The sequence below is a fragment of the Pseudorca crassidens genome, chromosome 1, assembly GCF_039906515.1.
Source record: "Pseudorca crassidens isolate mPseCra1 chromosome 1, mPseCra1.hap1, whole genome shotgun sequence".
NCBI lineage: Eukaryota > Metazoa > Chordata > Mammalia > Artiodactyla > Delphinidae > Pseudorca > Pseudorca crassidens.
In genome coordinates this window covers 111,081,194-111,099,054 of record NC_090296.1, presented here as the reverse complement: position 1 = coordinate 111,099,054, position 17,861 = coordinate 111,081,194, and the positions used below count along the sequence as shown (strand labels likewise).

Genomic DNA, 17,861 nt, shown 5'->3' with positions numbered 1-17,861 from the left:
CTGTCTGTCGGCCAATAACCCCTACATCCGCATCCCCCAAACTGAGCAGGCTCAAGCCTACACACTTGTTCTACCTGAGTGTCTCTCTGGAACTTCCAATGCAACACGCTGCAAACCGAACTCACCTGCATCTCAGCCCGGGGCAGCCCTCCCTCCAGGGAGCCCCAGCTGGGTACATGAAGCCACCATCCATTCACTGATCTAGCCTGAAACCCGCAGTCCTCCCGGCCTCCCCCCTCTCCCTCATCTCCAACGCTCACTGCGTCCAGTCGTTTACCAAGCCCGGCTGAGTCTTCTTTATAGACTCCTCTCAAATCTTCTGGCTTATCTCCATAGCCACGGCCACACCACAGTCCATGCCACTATCCTGCCTAGATGACTGCTTCTTACCAGTCTCCAAACCACAGACGCACCCGTGCACATGCTGTCCACACCCGAAGTTCCTATTTTGCCTTTGCTTTCTTCTGAGGCCTGGCGCACAGTGTCTGTGGGACCACGAGGCCCGCCTGTACCTACCTGGGTCTCGGGGTCATCAGAGCCCAGGCTGGCGGCCCCCAGCTTGACCACCTCGGCGAGCTGGGTGATGGTGGCTGCCGAGGACTGGGCTGCCTGGGCCAGCTTGTCTGGAGTGGATGCAGCCCCCGAAACCAGCAATTTCGTGTCTTCCACCAAGGCCTTGGCTGTCTTCAGGATGTTCTCCCTGAGAAAGGCGGGAGAGTGTGGGGAGGAGGAGAGACAAAGGGCAGAGCTTGGTCACTGGTAGTTAGGAGGAAAAGAAACCCCTCTACGGGCTTTTGTTAAAGGGCACTGAAGAAGAGAGGTGATGCGTTCCTCCTCCCTTAATAGGAGGCTCTCATCTTCCATGTAAGAGAATTAGGAGAGAGGAGAGGAAAGTCAGCCCAGAATTCACATAGTCGATTAATGGTAAAGCTTCAATTAAAGATTCAGGCTCATCAGTTTGGCCCCCTTCCCCCCACCCTGTAGCTTCTTCCCTGTGGTTCCCACTATCCCTGAAAATACTTCATAGTTACAGAGACCTGTGAGGACACATGGATCAGGGGACCCTGCCCTGGACATCACAGCCCAAGGGGCTGGGTTCTGGAAGGGGTGACAGGGCACTGGGAATCTCCTCCCCTGCCCAGTCCTGGGGCTGAAGAGAGAGGAAGAAAGGTGCTGGACATGTGGCGAGGATATGTGGGGTCTCCAGCAGCAAACGGAGACCCTGGTACCAGCCTCTGAAGCAGAGTCTCAGAGCCCGGGAGAGACAGCAGGCTCGGAGCTTCACTGTTCACTTAGGCAAGAGCTACATGCCTGCCTGGGCCACTACCAGTCCTACTAGGGATGGTGAAAAAATCAGGGGCACAGCTTTTTAGCTTAGAAAGCAAAAAGATCAAAAAGCTATCCTCTGCTGGAGCAGACTGGATTTAGGCTGTGAGAGGCAAAGCTGGAACACAACTCTGTTTGCAGTTGAGAAAAGGCACTTATTTTGATTACGTGGGTCACTTCCCCCACTTGAGCGTCCTGTTGAAATCAAAGCGGATAACCACATTTCTGGCTCTTGGGCAGCATCTCCAAAGTCCATCAGGCCATACTGAACCTCTCCCCATCCAGGAGCCCACAGGACAGCCTTCACTCCCATACCTGTGGTCTGCAAAGGTCTCGTTGTTCTCTGCGTTCAGGGTCCCTGCAGTCGCAAACATGATGGTGGTGTCCAGGTCGGCGATGATCCCAGACACAGCAGTGGCAGCTGTGATACATGCCTGGGTCCCCTTGTTCCCAGCTTGGAGAGCTGATAGCACCAAGGACACCTATAGGCAGAGAGGAAATGTCAGGGGGCGTGGAAGACGGAGAAAATATAACCCATAGGTTTTCAGACTACAAAAAAAAGGAAACACGGCAAAGAATGCTCAAAAAATAGAAGAGGAGGAAACTCTTCCAAACTCATTTTATGAGGCCAAAATTACTCTGATACCAAAACCAGGCAAGGATACCACAAGAAAATAAAATTACAGGACAATATCCCTGATAAACACAGATGCAAACATCCTCAACAAAATATCAGCAAACCGAACTCAACAATACAGTAGAAGTATCACACACCATGATCAAGGGGGATTTATTCCAGGGATGCAAGGATGGTTCAACATCCACATATCAGTCAATGTGATACACCACATTTACAAAACGGAGGGTAAAAATCATACAGTCATCTTAATAAATGCAGAAAAAGCATTTGGCAAAATTCAACAGCTGTTTATGATAAAAACTCTCAACCGAGTGGGTATAGAGAGAACACACCTCAGTATAATAAGGTCCACATACGACAAGCCAATAGCTAACATCATATTCAAAGGTGAAAAGCTAAAAGTTTTAGACAAGAAATAAAAGTCATCCAAACTGGAAAGAAGGAAAACTGTCACAACCTGCAGATGTCATGATATTTTATGTAGAAAACCCTGATGACTCCATAAAAAAAAAAAAAATTTAGAATAAATGATTTCAGCAAACTTGCAGGATACAAATCAATAAACAAAAATCTATTGTGTGTCTATACACTAACAACAAACATCAGAAAGAGAAATTAAGAAAACAATCCCATCAAAAAGAACAGAATACCTAGGAATAAACTTAACCAAGGAGGTGAAAGACCTGTATATTGAAAACTACAAGACATCAAAGAAAGAAATTGAAGAAGGCACAAATAAATGAAAAGATATTCTGTGCTCGTGGATTAGAAGAATATTGTTAAACTAGTAGTTTGGTAGTATAAAACACTACCAAAACCGTATGCAATTCAATGCAATTCTGATCAAAATTAAAATGGGGGCTTCCCTGGTGGCGCAGTGGTTAAGAATCTGCCTGCCAATGCAGGGGACACGGGTTCAAGCCCTGGTCCGGGAAGATCCCACATGCCATGGAGCAACTAAGACTGTGTGTCACAACTATTGAGCCTGCGCTCTAGAGCCCACGAGACACAACTACTGAGTCCACGTGCCATGACTACTGAAGCCTGCACGTCTAGAGCCTGTGCTCCACAAGAGAAGCCTGCGCACCGCAACGAAGAGTAGCCCCTGCTCACTGCAACTAAAGAAAGCCTGTGCGCAGCAACGAAGACCCAACGCAGCCAAAAAAAAAAAAAAAAGTAAAATGGCATTTTTCACAGAAAATGAACAAACAATCCTAAAATTTGTATGGAACCATAAAAGATCCCAAATAGCCAAAGCAATTTTGGGAAAGAAGAACAAAACTGGAGGCATAATGCTTTCTGATTTCAAACTATATCACAAAGCAACAGTAATTAAAACAGTATGGTAATGGCATAAAAAAAGACACGTAGATCAATGGAATAGACAGTCCAGAAATAAACCCATTCATATCTGATCAATTAATTTATGACAAAGGAGCCAAGAATATACAATGCGGAAAGAACAGTCTGTTCAATAAATGGTGTTGAGAAAACTGGACAGCCACATGCAAAAGAATCAAACTGGACCATTATCATACACTATACACAAAAATTAACTCAAAATGGATGAAATATAAGACCTGAATGTAAGACCTGAAACCCCTAGAAGAAAATATAGCTGGTCACTTCTTTGACATAGGTCTTGGGTCTTTGCAATGAATCTGACACCAAAAGCACAAGAAACAAAAGTAAAAATAAACAAGTGGGACTATATCAAACTAAAAAGTTTCTGCACAGGAAAGGAAACCACCAACAAATGAAAAGGCAATCTACTGAATGGGAGAAAATATTGATATGTGCAAATCATATATCTGGTAAACATATAAAGAACTCATACAACTCAATAGCAAAAAGAAAAAAAATCTGATTTTAAAAATGGGAAGAATATCTCAATGGGTATTTTTCCAAAAAAGATACACAGACGGCCAACAGGCACATGCAGATATGCTCCACATAATTGTCAGGGAAATGCAAATCAAAACCACAATGAGATATCACCTTACATCTATCAGAATGTTAATTATCAAAATGAAGTAACAGGTGTTGGCAAAGATGTAGAGGAAAGTGAACCCTTACACACCTTTGGTGGGAATAAAAATTGGTGCAGCCCTATATGAAAAACAGTATGGAGGTTCCTCAAAACATTAAACATAGAACTATCATGTGATCCCACAATTTTACTTTTGGGTATTTATTCAAAGAAAATGAAAACACTAACTCAGAAAGATATATGTGCCCCCATGTTCACTGTAGCACTATTTACAATAGCCAAGACAAGGAGAAAACCCAAGTGTCCATCAATGGATGAATGGATAAAGAAAATGTGGTACATATACACAATGGAATATTATTCAGCCCTAAATAAGAATGAAATCTTGCCATTTTCCACAACATGAATGGACATCAAAGGCATTATGCTAACTGAAATAAATCAGAGAAAGACAAATACTGCATGACCTCTCTTTTATGTGGAATCTTAAAACAAAAACAAACACCAAGCTCATAGACAGAGAGAACAGACTGGTGCTTGCCAGAGGCGGGGGATGAGGGGTAGGAGAAATGGGTGAACTGTTTTCGTTTTAGTCTAAATAAATTGAATAAAAACGAAAACAAAACAAAAAAACAATCAAACTCATAGAAAAAGAGGTCAGATTTGTGGTTATGGCAGGGGGGTGGGGTAGGGTGGGTGAGATTGGAGGAAGGTGGTCAAAAGGCACGAACTTCCAGTTTTAAGAAAGTCCTAGGGATGCAATGCACAACATGATGACTATAGTTAACACTGCTTTGTGATCTTTATGAAAGCGGTTAAAATCCTAAGAGTTCTTATCACCATGAAAAAATATATAGACATGTATACTTTTTGTATTGATATGAGATGAGGGATGTTAACTAAACTTATTGTAATCATTTCATGACATACATAAGAAAGCATGATGCTGTGCAACCTAAACTTAAACAGTGCTACATGTGAATTATACTTGAATAAAACTGGAAAAAAAAAAAGGTACAACAGAACAGAACAGTGAATTTTCTCTCCGGAAGTCAATGCGGCTCAGGGGTTAGCAGCACAGTTTGGAGTCAACAGCCTGCCTGAATCAGAGCACTGCCATTTGCTGGCTACACGACTTGGGCAGGCTGTTTCACCTCTCCGAGTCTGTTTCCTCATCTGGAAAAGGGGGCTATTACTTCTTGCCAGTCACGGTTGATGGGAGGAGTAAGTGGTGGAAAAATACATGTAAATTACTAGGCAGGTAAGGGTTTACTAGAGGGTACATGCTACTCTACTTGATGTTTCTGAAATCACAGAGAGGGATAAGGGTTGGGCTCCCGTAAAAGGTGTGGCTGTTTCTGTCCCCTCTGATCAGGTTTTCTGTGGAACAGCCCTCTGTTAACACTTGTCACTCCTTCCCTCGGCTGCCTCTTTGTCTAGGAGTTCTTCATAGTGGACCCCAGAGAGGACCCCCTCGTGTAAACTCTCCACCTACCACTCCCTCGCACCATCACCTGCCACCAGCAGGTTGGCTAAGGCGTTCACTCCAGTGCCTTCCATGCCAGAAACCCTCTGCTGGCACCTGTCACCCCTCCAGTGCACCCTCATGTCCCTAAAGACACCTTCCTACAAGGCAAGCTGGACCCACCACACCCATGGGGACAGCTGTCCCCCTGCTGTGGAGAGAAGCTGAGCTCCCTTCACAACTGGATCCCATCTCCCAGGCCTCCCCCCGCGTTCCTGCCACACAAGCCCCCTCCTTCCTTCATCACCCACCCCCTCTCTTGCCCTTTTGGGTCTGCCCTCCTGGCTGGAGACAATCACACAGACACACCTAGACAGGTAAGAAAGATGGCAGGTGGAGATGGGAGGGCAGGAGATGAGCAGGGCAGAGGGATGTAGCAGGAAACTGCCCAAAAGGCTAGGTGCTCTGCCCAAGCCGACCCCCTGCCTCTGACCCCTCTTCCTGGTGTCCTGGGTCAGGGATCCTCTGCTGGAGGAGCAGTAAGACGGAGGCCAGCTCAGGAAGACCAGGCTGCTTGGCCACGCTCACTAGCACCACGCAGCTTGGACCCCCTCCTTTCCTCCCTCGTGTTCCTGTTCCAAGGTTTCCTACGGGGGAACTTGGCACGAGTAACTTCAACAACAAGGAAGGGCTTTCAAAGGAGGGAGAGGGCCTTCCTCGAGCTGAGAGATTTATTTCCTCATCCTGGGGAGGCCAGGGAGGCCTGGACAGTCCTGTGGGCTGCGGAAGACTGATGTCCGGCTGTGGCGAGGGGCCTCGTACAGAGCAGCCTCTGTCCCGGCAGTTTCCAGGGGATGGTCCCCCTCCCACCCCTCAAGTCCTGCTGCCAAGCTTCTCAATGGTGCAGAGCTGTCCTGCGACCCAAGTGAAGGAGAGGGAAACACCAGCAAAGCACGGATGCTGCCACCGGCACCTCAAACGGCCTGCACAGCAGCTGCCCTGAAAAATGACTCTGAGAAATAAGCCAAGCAAAACCATCAGCAAACTGCGGGAGAGTCAAGGAACTACTGGGAACGAAGGGATGTTCAGAACGGGGCGCTGTGAACCATGGAAAACTTCCAGGGAGAAGGGAGTGTTGAAGGACAGAGACAGGGAACAGCGCCTAGAATTTACTAAACGTTGAACGGTGCACCTGGTACTGTGCCAGGCTCTTTGACCGGTATAGCTGCATGTAATCCACACACCCCGTAGGCCAGGTATTCTATTTCTTCATCCTCCCTTTACTGATGGGGAAGTTGAGGCTTGGCAGGGTGAAGTAGCTTAGCTGAGACCCTAGAGTCCGATGCATCACGCTACGTGATTCTCTCTACAGACAGCTGCCGACAGAGTCAGAAAACTTCCTGCCAGTGCCTGCTCTCCCACCACGGTGCCATGTGACTTCGAGGGTGCTAACCCTCCTCACTGCACTGTCTCATCTGGAAATAAAGAGGAGCTGTGGGTCCTTCTTACTCACCCCCAGCACCTGGGAGCCTCTCTGAGAAGGGAGCCTGGCGGCAAAAGTGTGCAAAGGGGTTGCAGGGAGCGGCTCCTGGCACTGGCTGTGACTTGGGACACCACCTGGCCAGTCTGTCCACAGGAGAGCCTTCCAAGTTGACCGCCAGGGCCCTGACCTCTGTGGGACTGTCCCTCTCACGTTCTCAGTTTCTCAGGACCACAGATCATCCCCAGCTGCCTGATGTGCCCCGGCCCCGGGGAGACCCTGGGTGGGAGGGAAGACGATCAGATCTGACCCAGCTGGCTGGTGTTTGGCTTAGTTTCCTGGTCTGTCCCTGGTCTCGGCGGGTCCCGCCTGCCCTGAGGGCTGCTCCTTACCTTCTCTGTGACCGCGCGGGCACACTCGATCAGCTCCCTTTTGGTGTAGCTGTCCGTGGGGCACACCTGGAGGGCCCCCGCCTTCTGCACCAGGAAGATGCAGCCGTGGCCCAGGTCCTGCACCCGAGTGCGAATCTGGAAGCCGATCTGTGGAGGCAGGCCCGGGGTGGGGAGGGGGAAGCATGATGGCCCTGCCATCGAGGTCTTCCCTAGGTGGAAAATTTCTCTTACATCCTAGGGGAGCCTGGCTGGGGAAATTCCACTGCTATTAGGAGGCTGTGTTTGGTGAACTATGGAATTTGGTTGATTTTGCTTCCTGCTTTAGAGACTGTAAGATACCCGCAGCCCCCAGTAAGCAAGCTTAATAATATTTGTTACCTTTTCTGGTGCACTTCTCTACCTGTATCCTGAGCCACTAGGTAAGAATGTTAATTAGATGAACTCTGCGGGATTATTCATTCAACCAGTGTTTCATTATTCATTCAACCACTGCGCCCCTACCGTGTGTCAGGGCCTCTTCGAGGCAGGTAATGCATTTAATTTCATTGATTTCTCACAAAAGCCCTAGGGGGTAATTAGAAGTTCAGAATATAGAGCTTTAGCATAAAGCATATTTTAAAGTGTTCAGATTCTTGCAAAATTGCCAGGTTTACCAACCAGAACGCCCCCTTCCTCAGCTGTACCATAGAGGGAGAGTAACCATGCTGGGCCCAGGTTCCCTTTCTAGCAAGCCAGGCTGAGGTTTCCTTAAAAAGTTACATGTTTAGAGCTGCCGGCTTAGCAGGCATGCATTCTTTTAATGACCCCTGGGTTGTGTGATTATAAAAGGTACTTTGCCTAAAAGAAGCCAAATAAGTTCCACTATGGATAAGGTGCCAGGTATCTCTGTGGTGTAGTCAATTCCACCTCCACCGCCCAAAGCTTGCATTCTTCTGGCTTTGTTTCACATCAGTTTTGATTTTGGTCTGATCAACACAGCCCAGGTAAGCAACTAAACACGGAACAAAACACCTCTAAGCTAAGCGTTATTTTCAAGAATCCACAGTAGCTAGAAGCTGTGTGCTGATCCTTCCAGCGTGTCTCAAGAAGAGTTACTAGAAGAGCCCAGGTTTTGTGAATAAAACCTGGGAATTCACACACCTGGATGCTATCTTCCAACCTCATCTCAAGAGTCAGAGTTTAAGGGAAGGCGATTCCAGGTGTGAGAGGGCTGCAAATGCTCACTCTATTATTGAAACACACACTGCTTTCAGGGAAAAAGGTTATTCCCTTAACCCTTTAAGGCCCGAAGGATGTTTAAGTCCATTTGGTAAAACGTTCTCCTGACCCAGAAAGATGAGCTTCTGCTCTTTGGGGTGTCTTCTATTTGTACATGAGCAGGTACTACAAAACCTTCGCAATCAGGCAGGGCTTCTTGCTGACCATCTCCACATGGAGTACGACACGGGCATCATGCCAGGATCATGCAACCCGACAGCGCTGAAAACAGATCTGGACTAGCACAGCATCAAGACCGCCACTGAGAACTAGAGAGGCTTGAATTCAGCCCACGCAGTGGCAAGCCCATTTAAGTATATCTCTTTGCTGGGCATGTTTACTGGTTTAAACACAAGGTGAAGCTGAAGCAGGGGGATGCCCCAGTGAAGTTTTAAACTCAACCAGGCTCTCAAGGCTTTTCAGACCCATACAGTGTAACCCTAAGTACTCAAGGGTCAGAGCTAATACAAAGGCAAGAGCTCTGCTGTCAAGGATGAGCACAGGTCTCTAAAGGATAAGATGCCAACGGGGAAGTCAAGGAAGGGGGAAATGGAGGAAGAAACATTCACATACTTTCAAATAAAAGAGACCTTATGAGTTCAGCCTCCCCATTTTACAGATGAAGAGACTGAGGCCCAGAGAAGTGATGTGATTAGCCCAAGATCACACAGCCAGTTCCTGGCAAAGCCAGAGGAGAATTCAAATCTTTCATCCCAAGCATGGTGCTCTATCCATTAGATCAGTGTTTTTTTTTGAATTTTATTTTATTTTTTTATACAGCAGCTTCTTATTAGTTATCTATTTTATACATACTAGTGTATATATGTCAATCCCAATCAGATCAGTGTTTTTCTGATTTGATTTTTTTCCACTTAGCAACAGAACCCTTTCCCACCCCCCAATAAAATCGCTCATGGAAACTCAACATATAAAATGGAAGTAATTTGTTATTACTATGCTCTTCCTTTATGAGTTAAAATTTATATCCTTGACCCAAAAAGTCAACAATGAGGCTCGGTGATCCGAAGACAGGGTTATGAAGGCCAGTTACAGCCTCGGCCACCAGCTCATTTCTGCATTTTGCCTTGGCTGCACAGGGTGGAGAATCCTGTTCCTTGTATAAAGCAAAAGGGAAGAGTGTCCTCACAGTTCCTCGACCACAGGAGGCAAGGCAGATGCTCCACCAGCCTGAGGCCTGCACAGAACCACCCACCGGCCCAGGGTAAGGTACGGGTGGCCCCCAGTGGGTTACCATTTTGGCCTAGAATACGTTCAAGAGCCCATGCTGCTTTTCCTAACAGTTTTTATATAAATAATCACATTATGTTTAAAAAGGGAAACTTGAGTCGAACAGACGCAGAACTTCCAGGGCACCTCGCTGGGCCGGGGGTATGAAACCACCGTGCCAGAAAAGAACGGACCTGTGCCAGGTTCTGGAAGAGTCTTCTCCCTGCACCCCTCCTGCCCCCTGCACAGAGCCGAGCCTGAGCTTTCTCTTTGCAGAACAGGGCACTAGGACAACCACAGGCCACCTAAATCACTCCCCAATCACCCCGGGGGTGGGAGGGCGAAGGCACCTGCTCCCGAGCTGTCGCAAACCTGAAACCTATGGACAGATGTGATAAACAGTGGGAAGACAACCCCACCGCACTCTCATGCTCCCTCAGCCCCTCAAAAGGCTCTGCTATAAAAAACACAGCCCAGCCTCCTGACGCTCAGTCTCCTTCTTGGAGATGACATCATGCATGTAGCAAGGGATCCTGTAAATGCAACCGTGGAGCTGGCACGGTGGTCATCAGGGATGAAATTCCAGTTAGGAAGCCCGAGGGAGACCAGCACCAGAAAGCAAAGGGATGAAAACAAACAAATGCAACAGTTGCAAAAGCTTTGGAGTTCTCAGTCAACCCAGGGCTTGGTCCTGGAGTCTCAGTCTGTGCCAGGTCACACAGTTGCCTCGCACATGCTGGGAGAACCCCCTGAGGCTTGGCTACACAAACCTCTGGCAGATGTGGCTGCATGATCCTATACGGACGCATGCAGGAGAGATACCGTATTATGAAGGACTAGTTTTGAAATAAGCTTCACTCGCTTATTTTCACAGGCTCAGAGGGCTGAATGTAACAGGAAGGGATGGCAGGATGCCAGCCCCACCCCTGCTCTCAACCCATCACCCACCTGGGCAGCAGAAAGGACCACAGGCCTTGCTTCTAGCTCTGCCCTCTCCTGGCCACCAGACTCTGGGTGAGCACACTAGCCTCATGGGGACTTGGTTTCCTCACCTGCGACACAGAAACCTGCCCTGCCCACTTCCCAGGGCTGTGGACGACCAAATGGAAGGTACACGTGCAGAGTCGCAGCAAGTACAAAGTGACACATGAATGCTCACTATTGTGAAAAGAAGCATCTTGGTGCAGGGCAAAGAGCAAGGATTGTGATGCCCGACAAACCTGGGTTTGAATCCTGACTTTTCTACATATCGACCTGTTACCTTTTCATTTACTTACTTGAAACGTTCACTTATTCCAAAAAGTTATTTAAAAGGGGGCTTCAACACTAACTGTTGTAGCTGTGTGGTCCTGGGCGATTTCACAGAGCTCCCTGAGTCTCCTTGGTTTGCTTATCTGTGAAATGGGGTAGGATGAATGACTCTCGCCTCACACACTTGCAGTTGTGGGGCATATGGGCCAGCGCCCAGCATAGTATCTGCGCCCCGTATCGACTGGATGAACAGCTCGTGTATTCCTACCCTTCTCCACCGGCACACGGGTTAGCTAGGGCACTTAAGTGAAGGACCCCAGAATCAACATACTCTACGTTACTGCAATTTCATAGAACATTTTGTACTGCTGGAGGAACATCCGAGAAGGGAATGCATTTTTAAGGCTGTTTCAGATAAGGGCTTTAAAAATGCTAAGCTTCTCAAAGCAACACTAAACTTCTCAGCAAACATGACCAGCCCCCAACCCCCCACCCCCGAATGATCCAACTTCCCACCAGTATGTATTATAAAGGAATGTTGCTCCAAGACATAAAACTTGGAGTTTGAAATTGGCAACTTGAGTAAAGCAATACTTGAACCTCAAGAAAAACCCTCAATTCCCCCTTCCTGCCCAAATAAAAGTAAAATGGAGAAGATTGTCTCCTGGTTTTGTGCCTTGAGGGAAATTAGAAGCCTGGCCTTCATGAAGTTCTGGCTCTCATTTCAATTGGAGGGGGTCTAAGAAACACTGATCCATCATCTGTACTGCCTAAAACTAAACAAAACGTACAGATTATTCTCAGGCTTTAAGATCAATTACATCTGAAACCAGGTCCAGTATAATTTGCCTGGGAGAGCTTGTGGAAGTTGGAAAGGCAAGAATGGATGTTATCTGACAAACCACAGTTTCTCCTTAGAAAATATGGCAGGAAAAACCAGTGTGTAGAGCAGAAGCAGGACATCACTCTCCCACCTACAGAAAGCGTGCCTTGGAGTGGAAAGTTTCAGATAAAAGTCTAGAGCAGACAGCCATCTCATCTGCGGGGAGAGGCCTGTGCTTCTCACAGCAGGCTCCTAACAAACGTTCCTGCCAGCTTTTAATACGCAGTATTATACGTGCTTATGGCAACGTATCCTCAGAGACGGCACCATCGTCACTAAACCTTTTCTCCGGCATTTACATTTAGAAGCCTGTGGCTCACGGTATCTACGTTTTTTTGTCTTTTTCTTTTTTTTTTAAAGAGGAAACTCGTCATAAATTGCAAAGCCGTTGGAGGGTTTTAACGTTTCTGGGGAAAGAAGTTATCACAGGGACGTTAGCAAAAGTTTGAATTTTCCATGGAAAAACGAGCAGAGAAAGCTCCAGCTCGATGTGCAGAGGGCAGAGCTAGGACTTTTCCTGTCATTGTCACATCCTGGAGAAGACCAAAATGCTGACTTGGCACAGCGGACTGCAGGACCGCAGTGAAGGGGGAGGCTTTTTACTTGCCCTGGATATAAATATTTTCACATGCTGTGATGTAGGGCCCTCTTGGGTATACAAACAATTCCACAGCCTTGGAATAAAAAAACTACATTGCTTCAGGGATCTCCTAACCTTCTCAGTTTTCCCCCAAATATCTGTCTGGCAAACGCACACAAAGAATTTTCCTTTGCAAGCCACTGGTAATTTTATATTCTTTCTGCTCCTTTTCACTCCAGGTCACACTGCTTGTGTGTCTGGAATGTAAAACACATCTCAAGATGTAACCATGAAAAGGGGAAACCTTAACGGAAACACAGCTGCTACAAGGGCAGGGCCAGTACCTAGAGTAACTTGCTATTGTGCTTTCAGCAATGCATTTTCTTTCCCGGCTGCTTTGGCTTTCTTTTGTACGTGGCTTCAGTGGTCTGGGTCGCAATTAGAAAATTGCTTGTTTCACCCAGGGGGTGGGGTAGCTCATCAGAACTCAGATGTGGAAAGGGCTCCACAAATCACTAGGTCTTCCCTCAGTAAGGCAGGCAGGCCAGCGGTGAAACTCACCAAGGAAGAGGCATGTAAATTCCACCTTTAAAGATTTCTGGAGACAGAGATCCAAACCTTCCCCACAATCACAGTCTCTTTTCGTTTTCAATCCTCTGGAAAAGCCAAACACTTCTTCCTTTTGTCCTACCAAACTTTCCCTTACTGTAACAGAAGGTCCCTTATGCTTGTTTCTGACATTCAAAATGACATGTTAACCAAACGAATTATGAGTCCAGATGATCTTACTAAAAGAGGGAGTCTGTTTTTTAAAAAAAAAAATGATGGGCCTGTGTAAAGAAATCCACAGAATCGTATGCGGGTCTCTGATAATTTTTCTTTCCTGGTAATGACTTGACAGACTCATGGCAAATAGAATTATTCATGCTGCAGCCTAAATACCCAATCCTCAATAAAATCTCAAAATGCAGGCACTGTTAGAAACTGAAGTCATCCCATGCTGGATATATATGTATGCCAGTACATACATATGCTACTCCCATTTACATGCATTGTTATGACATACGTTAGAAAGTGATTTTGTTCTGGGTCTTCATTTCTGTAGTGCTGCTGGGAGTCTTGGTGAAGACATGCTTAGACCTGACTCCCAGGAGAAACAGCACTGAGTAACTTGGGGACACTGTCCATCACCGCAAGGAGAAGGGAAGACCAGCTCCAACCTTCTGCCTTGACAGCCTGGTTCGTTTCGACATGTCATGAACAGGGTTCGCCCTCCATAAACAGCTTGCCGAACTTCACGGATGTAGTTACCTTGTTTTCCCAGGGTCCCTGCAATTCACTCCATTATTCTTTACTGCAGGCTGGGCTTTCTTTCTCTAGGGAGCCATGCAGTAGCTCAGGCCCGGGCCCCTTCCACGTGTTCACACTGATACAGGTGTAGTCGGGCACCCCAGAGCTCTACCCACCCTGCATGCTTGCCAATGGACCACTCGATTTCTCAGAGGTATTAGATATGGGACCTCTTAGTAAGTGGCCTCTGGAGTCAAACTTTTGTCGTTTTAAGACTCCTACGGGGGCGGGCATTCTGAGGTGAGTCTGTGTTGGGCATTAAGGAAAGTGAGTTTAGGGAAGGCAGGTAGGTAAGGACAAGGAGTCCACAGGGGGGATGGGGGCAGGGATCTGGGCCCGTTCTTAAGAGGCTGCCAACGATATTTGGGCAAGACTTTGTTTCATGAAAGCGGGCTGGCTACACAGCCCTTTCTCAAGGGAGGGGCAGCTGAATCCCATACTTGGCTCTTCTAATACTTCTGTCAGCCTTTGGGAAACATACGAATAATCGAGGCGGGCTGCGAAGCAGGAGTAGGAAGTAAGAGGAGGATGGTGGTGTAGGTTCCACCCTTGGCATCAGGCGATGGGGCTGGGGCATGGAGACCCAGAGTCCTGAAAGCCCACCTCCCCAGATGGCCCCAGATCTGCGCCAGGAGGCCTCAGGAAGGACAGAGAGCCTGGAGCACAGGATGCGGCTGCTGGGTGTGAACCTAGGCAGGTTGGCAGCAAGAGGAGAGGGAACTCCACCTGCCTCTGGCTATTGGGCTGGGGTCTTCCGGAGTGGAGCTAAGCTACAGAGAAGAGTCCCCCCGGGAGCAGGCACCAGTGTGGGTTTGCTTCTTAAAACAGGGACTTAAGGTGGCAGACCTCCTCTGGTTCCGCCGTGGCTGCTGCCATCTGGCCCTGGAGAGCCAGGTGCCCATAGTCACTGGTCATTTGTGAAGCCAGTCCTCCCAATTCCTCCGGGTTAGTAACCGACTTAGTCATCTGGAAAAAGAAAACAAGCAAGACACAAACACACAGGGACACACAGAGAAAAGCATGAGAACCACGTGTTAATACCACTGGGAGCCAAAGGGTCTCATTCACTTTTAAGCTTGTGGCTTGCGTGTGGGGCTGGACGCTGGAGAGGGCAGTTCAAGCGAAGCCCATGCTGCAGCCCGCATGACAGGCCAGTGGCTCCCGGCCAGGTCAAGGCAACATGCTCAGGTTCAGGCCGTGCAGCGTGGAGGCCGGGCCTCAGGGTCCGCTCTCTGGGAGGTGAGAGCAGCAGCCTCCACCAGCCCTGCCCCGTGGGGTTACCAGGGAGCCCCCCAGAGACACCACAAGGGGACCCAGCCCCGTGCAGGGTGCAGCCCTGGTCACACGTTGCTCCCGGGCTGATCGGGTCTCTGGGGACTCAGGAGCAGGTCCCACACCGCCGAGAGAGGGCACAAGGACAGGATCATCGGGAAACAGTGACTGAAGAGATGGGTAAGCCTAACGTTTCGGTGGAAGAAACTTACAGAATTCAGCTGTGTAATAACATTGTGCCAAAGAATGACAACGTTTCAGCCACAGATTCAGTGAAGAGAATACTGTAGCCTAAATGGTCAAGTTCTGCCTTTTTACTCTCAAGGTATTCTGTATTTTCCTCCTATGTGATAGAAAACCTTACCTCCACTTACCTTACCTAGCTAATACCCTCATGTCTAGTTTTTCCTCCTCTGACAAAAATGCCTCTTAGAACTCACAAGGGCAGTCGTAACCCACCACCCAGAAAGGTATCCATGTCCCTCTTGGGTCCAAGGCTTCCCTCTGCCCCACCTGTTCTCTCGCTCTGGATGACGATACTTCCCTCTCTCTTTGTGGCATCTAAAGTTCTTGGTTTTAAAGGACTTAAAAAAAAAAAACAAAAACCTGTTAAATGACTCCACCTCCATTGAGGGTGGGAATGTGGGCCCGTCTAAGGCATGTTTACCAGGAAACGTCACAGGCTTTCGGGCCGAGGTGTGGGTTCCCAAGGAATGCATGCCACACCCCGAGAGAACGAGGCTGTGCTAACAGCTGCTGCATGCGACCCTGCCACAAGGAGCACAACAACCCTGGGGGCCGCCCAGTGCGGTGGGGGGAACACTCACCCCCTCTGGGCCCTGGCCAGCCAGCCCAGGAGCAGCAACGCAGCCCCAGGCTGGGCTCCTCAAGTGCATGGACACCCAGGGTCAAGACAGGCCGGCTGAGAACCTGGCCCAGGAGATATTCCAGAACCCCCTGAGGCCACTGGAGACATTTTCAACCCTGCTGCACTGTGCTCCCTGCTTGGAGAAATCAGTACCGTCGGGCTGCCGGGCTAGCTGGGACGCCCCTGAGCTCTCCTGAGCAGGGCCAGCCCGAGGCCGATTCCAGCCTTCTCCCAGTCGCTGAGATGGGCACTGTTCCTTCCTCCCTCCCCAGCCCAAGTCCTTCTCAACAACAGGGAGTCTGGCTCAACCGCAGAGTTTCTAAGAATGAGCAGCAGCCGCCGCCAGGGAAGGCTTTGTGGTCCAAGCTCAGCCTCTAGTGGACACATGACTACATGACAAAACCATCCAGAGAGGTGCCCGGCCTGACGGGGCAGGAACCACGCAGTGGCGCAGTCTGGTCCCTCCAACTCAGGCTTAGGTGGTAGCATCAAAGAGGCATCTTTCAATTTTATCCTGTGACACCTGAGCTTTCAGAAGTTCAGAACTTTCTTACTAGGTACTTATATTAATTCTTTGAGGACAACGTTTTTCTTTTTTTGTACAACTTTTTAACCTATCAAGATAGCATTCGCTGTCTCTCAATGCCATTTATATCTAAACAGCCATATGATACAATTCTGATCGCATTACATTTTAGCAAAAAAAAAAAAGTCACCTCCAAAAGTTACATGCCTTCTGTTGTCAGGAGAAAAATTTTTTTATATAACCACTGTTTCATTTTGCCTGAAAGACCGGCAATGTCGTACTGTTCAGCACTGTCCAAGGATTATAACTTGATTCCATTGGACAGCCTTGGTTCTGTCCCCAAATGTCTTCTCTTGTACTGTAACTTTAATCCATAAAAACATTTCAAGTCCTCTGTGAGATAAATAGCATTTTTTTTTCTTTCTCTATAACTCGCAATTTCCTTCTCATTTCCTCCTTGATTCTAATTTTCTCTCTTTCCTTTGCTCCCCTGTCCTCATGCCCAACTCTCAGTCATTTTTAATTCCCTTTTGGAGCTTTTTCGTGAGATGAGAAGTCCAGCGGCCTGGGGCTTCTAGACCACAGGCAGCCAGAAAGACCACAGATCAGGACAAAGCTGAGGCCCAGGAGGAACTAGAAACACAGAGGACTAATCTCTCTCCAGCACAGACGCCAGATTTGAAGACTCAGTGGTGTGGTGGATAAAAGGGTAACCAACAGTGGGGTGCAGGGTGAGCCCATTTTCCTCTTACCATTTCCTGAGCTGTTACCGCAATGGCTTTGGAGTATTTAACCACTGTCGTCTGATAGTCGACAAACGTCCCCTTTGGTTCTGGAGGAGTGCCTTCATCCAGCTACGGGGGGGAGGAAAAGAACCCAAAGGTCATCAGAGGCCTGTTCAAGTGTGGGCTTTATTTTTTAGAATCAGGAACTTGGGAAAATGGAGAGGCCTTCAGAGTTTCTTGGGTCCAGAGTCAACAGAACCCCCCAACTTCTGTGATAAGGACCTCATTAGAGGCGCACATAAGGTACTGGGGGCACACAGGCAAGGAGAGGACCCCCAGTGTGTCTGAAGGGAGTGGCAGGCTGTCCAGAGAAATGATGTTTCAGCCAAGTCTTACCAGGTAAGCAGTGTGCCACACACAAAAGGTGGGGAAGGAGTCCCAAGGAGAGGGAATAGCGCTCAAGCACATGGAGGTGGGTGTGAGCCAGAACGTGCAGGGAGGTCAGAATGGCAGACAAAGAGCTGGGGGAGGCCGCAGAACCTCCATCATGAAGGGCTTCCCTAAGAATGGTATAGCCCATGCATGTCTCTACCCTGGAACACTCACTTCTGACCTAAGCTGGGGAAGAG

At 48.3% G+C, this 17,861-nt stretch overlaps 1 protein-coding gene across 3 annotated transcripts in view; it reads right to left on the bottom strand.

Moving 5' to 3' along the window:
- Positions 1–17,861, bottom strand: part of TLN2 (talin 2) — a 450,451-nt gene that overhangs the window by 44,430 nt on the left and 388,160 nt on the right. The window contains exons 44-48 of one of the 3 annotated variants that reach the window (XM_067749188.1): positions 17,260–17,361; positions 14,688–14,807; positions 7,294–7,440; positions 1,642–1,808; positions 517–700 (exon numbers count right to left, since the gene is read on the bottom strand). In XM_067749188.1, the coding sequence (XP_067605289.1) occupies positions 517–700; positions 1,642–1,808; positions 7,294–7,440; positions 14,688–14,807; positions 17,260–17,361 (720 nt within the window). The remainder of the gene's footprint in view (positions 1–516; positions 701–1,641; positions 1,809–7,293; positions 7,441–14,687; positions 14,808–17,259; positions 17,362–17,861) is intronic. The other 2 variants (XM_067749208.1, XM_067749197.1) reach the window with 2 other exon arrangements.